The sequence below is a fragment of the Sardina pilchardus genome, chromosome 3, assembly GCF_963854185.1.
Source record: "Sardina pilchardus chromosome 3, fSarPil1.1, whole genome shotgun sequence".
NCBI classification, from domain to species: Eukaryota; Metazoa; Chordata; class Actinopteri; order Clupeiformes; family Clupeidae; genus Sardina; species Sardina pilchardus.
This window is the reverse complement of record NC_084996.1, coordinates 24787067-24791559: the sequence shown is the minus strand read 5'-3', so window position 1 is coordinate 24791559 and position 4493 is coordinate 24787067. Positions and strand designations below refer to the sequence as shown.

At 44.4% G+C, this 4493-nt stretch overlaps 1 protein-coding gene across 1 annotated transcript in view; it reads left to right on the top strand.

Moving 5' to 3' along the window:
• The window catches only part of lmf1 (lipase maturation factor 1), a 48334-nt gene extending 44138 nt beyond the window's left edge, over nt 1-4196 (top strand). Inside the window, exon 11 of the mRNA XM_062532535.1 lies at nt 3325-4196. Within this exon, the coding sequence (XP_062388519.1) occupies nt 3325-3499 (175 nt within the window). The 3' untranslated portion in view covers nt 3500-4196. The remainder of the gene's footprint in view (nt 1-3324) is intronic.
• The last annotated feature ends 297 nt before the right edge of the window (nt 4197-4493 follow it).

Below are 4493 nucleotides of genomic sequence, written 5' to 3'. Positions count from 1 at the left end.
GCTTGCTGTGGTGAGATACACGTCAAAATTTAAGAATTTGTATAGTAGCCTGCTTTTTGAATTTGTATTATTTAAAAATCTAAAATAAATCAATGCAAGTATTTATGCATGATATTGTGGTAGATCTGGGTGCTGGAAAAAAAACAGTATGTAGCATCTGTGAATGGGGCCCCTAGGATTTTTTGCTTAGGGCCCCCACAGACTCTAGAATCGCCTCTGACTGTCCCTCATAGAGAAGAACCCCTTTGAAGGAAGAGAGAAACCCAGGTGAGATACACACACACACACACACACACACACACACACACACACACACACATACTGTCCCTCATAGAGAAGAACCCCTTTGAAGGACGAGAGAAGCCCAGGTGAGATACACACACACACACACACACACACACACACACACACACACTGTCCCTCATAGAGAAGAACCCCTTTCAAGGAAGAGAGAAGCCCAGGTGAGATACACACACACACACACACACACACACACACACACACACACACACACACACTGTCCCTCATAGAGAAGAACCCCTTTGAAGGAAGAGAGAAGCCCAGGTGAGATGTTCTGTGGGGCTGTAGGGCTTTGGGTTTTGGGTTCTGTGGGTCTGTGCAGGGACCAGGGGCCTTTGCCTCCAGGGAAGCTTTTGGATCAGACGAATTCCTCTAAATGGAATGTTCAAAAGACGAATCCCTCTGATGCTGACAGTTGTTGCTAAGGGTTGCAGCTGCTATAGTAGCGTGACTAATCTCCGTGGTGACAGAGGTTCTGTTTGACTTTGATTCCGGAAACATCTGAGATGAGCCCATGCCAGGAAGCAGGATCAAAGCCCCCGTTGGACAGGGCCGGAGTGGAACCGTGTGCATGTAGTTAAGTGTACAGGCTAAGGAAGGCAGAGAGATCCCGATCACACACACACACACACACACACACACACACACACACACACACACACACACACACACACACACACACACACACACACACACACACATACACACACACACACACACACACACACACACACACACACACACACACACACTCTCTCTCTCTCTCTACATCAGGGTGCTGGCTATCACTGGCCTCTAGCCTCCTCTAGTGGCCCTTTGTATCATTTCAGGATAAAAGTTGTGTTTGTGTTCTCTATAATGGGTCCTGTAAGATGATGTATCTCTATACATTAATGGATCCTGTAAGGTGATTCATCTCTATACATTAATGGGTCCTGTAAGGTGATGCATCTCTATACATTAATGGGTCCTGTAAGGTGATGCATCTCTATACATTAATGGGTCCTGTAAGGTGATGCATCTCTATACATGAATGTGTCCTGTAAGATGATGTATCTATATACATTAATGTGTCCTGTAAGATGATGTATCTATATACATTAATGGGTCTGTAAGATGATGTATCTATATACATTAATGGGTCCTGTAAGGTGACGTATCTATATACATTAATGGGTCTGTAAGATGATGTATCTCTATACATTAATGGGTCCTGTAAGGTGATGCATCTCTATACATTAATGGGTCCTGTAAGGTGACATATCTCTATACATTAATGGGTCCTGTAAGATGACATATCTATATACATTAATGGGTCTGTAAGGTGACATATCTATATACATTAATAGGTCCTGTAAGATGATGCATCCCTGTATACATTAATAGGTCCTGTAAGGTGACATATCTATACATTAAAGCAACACCATGTAAGTTTTGCTCTCGGGGTCCCCCTACAGTTGGGAAACGGTAATTTCTTATATATAAGAATATATATGTCGTAAAATCTGTCACGGTTACACCAGAAGCAAGTTAGACATAGCGTACAGTATAGGATAGACATAGCCTGGCACGCCCTCCCAGTGACGCAACGCCTTCAGGCTTTTGCTGCTGGTCTGGTCAACTGCTCATTGAGAAGGATTTCTGAGTTCCCGAAATCTGCGGAACTGCCCCCTTTGGTCGAGAACCAATCAACTTTGAGCAGCTCCAACGGCTCTGGGTAGAGGCATGTTCAAGGCAGAGGAAAGAGTGTTGTTATTGGTTTAAACGCGGCAATCCGCTTTCTGACATCTACCAGTAGCAAATCGAGGCACTTAAAGGAGGCGGGTCAACCAGCGCTGACAAGAAACCGTGTTAGCACAGGCTGTTGGTCAGACTAAAATCTCGCAGAGCCTTTGAAAGTCGATGGTAATCAGGCTAGGATAGACAGGCTGCACATTAAATATTAAATTATGTGGTAGGCCTAGCCTACTACGATACCAGTTATGTGATACATTTGTGATACATTTGTAAAACTAGGCTTTCAGCTCAGGTCTGTGCACGTTCTCGGTATTGGGATGATGTTGGTCATTGTTGGTCAATTACTTATTTTTTTTAAAGAACGACTACGATATTTATGAGCAATAGCGTAGCCTAATCTAGGGTGGTCATTTTTAGTGTCTTTATAACATAAAAAAAAAATCGATGGTCACCAGATATTGTATTCTATGGTATTCACGTCCATAGTGGCATATATTTGCACGCCCAAAATGTTTGGAGAGGCAGAGCTCTTATAGTATGATGACAGAATCTTACACGTGATAACTTTGTTTTTCAAGATAATTGTTTGGTCAGTAGGCGGTAGATTTACACGTTGAGCTATAATAACTAGCACACATAACCAGCTCCCGTGCAGTTTGGTTGACAGCATGATGACACTAGAATCTAGTGACTAGATGACAGAGCTAGGATACACGTGCTTTTGTTGATAAGCCGATTTCTGCAGGAGGAGTTCCCACGTCTTGGGCAAACTCGGACTGCCTGCGTTGCGTGTGAAATGTAGGCTATAGCTATTCCAGGTAGCCTAGCCCATAGCATGCATTTCAGCATATCATCATATGAATATAATGTCATGGGTTTTATTTTTTTCAAACGCCAAAAGATCACGTAGCTCATGTTTATAAGGCATCAACTGTCTATTCAACGCTCGCACAGAATTTGAGGAAGTGGTGGGGGAAGTGTGCCCTATATGCCGTAAAGCAGTCGAATTTTGTAGTTCTTTGGTTCGTACCGGTTCGTACCCGAACCCGAAAAGGTTGAAAAACTCCATGGTGTTGCTTTAATGGGTCTGTAAAATGATGTATCTCTATACATTAATGGGTCCAGTAAGATGACGTATCTATACATTAATGTGTCTGTAAGGTGACATATCTATACATTAATAGGTCCTGTAAGATGATGTATCTATATACATTAATAGGTCCTGTAAGGTGACATATCTATATACATTAATGGGTCTGTAAGGTGACGCATGTCTCTCTCTGGCAGGTGGCTGCGCGGTGAGCATTTCCGCTACAAGTTCACGGTGCCGGGTGGCAGTGCGGCGTCTCAGGGCAAGTGGTGGGCACGGCGACGCATCGGGCCCTACTTCCCCCCCGTCAACGTCACCACCCTCAGGAACTACTTCCAGTCTCGCAACTGGCCCCTCCCAGAGACCTACTGACCTGCACAGCGACCTCTGACCCAGGAAGTGTTTCCAGCATGGCTACTCTCTCTGGGGAGCTGGACATGGGGCACCAGTGGTCTTCCTCACCCCCCCCCCCCCCCAGTCTTTCTCCTCTTCCTCAGTGCCAAAGCGGCAGTGTTACACTGTGAACAACTATCTACAAATCTCATACTGTAGGTCAAAGGGAATCATGTGTATAATAATTAAGCCAAATGTGTGTAATATATGAATGGACCAAACGCAGGGCTTGTCTGTGACTGTGTGTAGAGTTCTGTAATGCTATATATAACAGTATATAATACTATATAGCGTCCTATTGATTGCAGGCCCTGCATGCTGTGCATTCACTGTGCCCTATGAGGCGCTGCTCTCATGATGTCATTTCCCTTCTTTATGCATGGCTCCGCCTACTGTGGTCAGTTTGCCACATTCTCAAGAGTCCGAGTAAACGTCGCCTGTTTTGAACTTTCTGATAAACTGATACTGTAAACTTGGAAACACTTGTAAAAGTCCCCAGTCCCAGCAATGTGTGTGTTATTGTCATGTTTTCCCAATGTGTGTGTTATTGTCATGTTTTCCCAATGTGTGTGTTATTATCATGTTCTTCTAATGCGCACGTTCATCTTGCCCTCTCATCTGAATGGAGGGGCCATTTCATAATCAATCACTAATAATCATATCAGCTTTGGAACAACTCAGTGTGTTGTGTCTGTTTTAGATGTGCATGTTATGCGTGTGAGTCTGTGTATGTGTGTGCATGCACATGCTTGTGTGTGTGTGTGTGCACGCAAATGCTTGTTGTGTGTGTGTGTGTGTGTGTGTGTGTGTGTGTGTGTGTGTGTGTGTGTGTCTGTGGGCGCACATGCTTATGCTTGTGTTGTGTGTGTGTGTGTGTGTGTGTCTCCTGTCAGCTTGTGTGCGTTTGGTTTCAGGTGGAGAGAGAGAGGGATGAGAGAGAGAGAGGGATGAGAGGGGGATGAGCGAGAGAGAG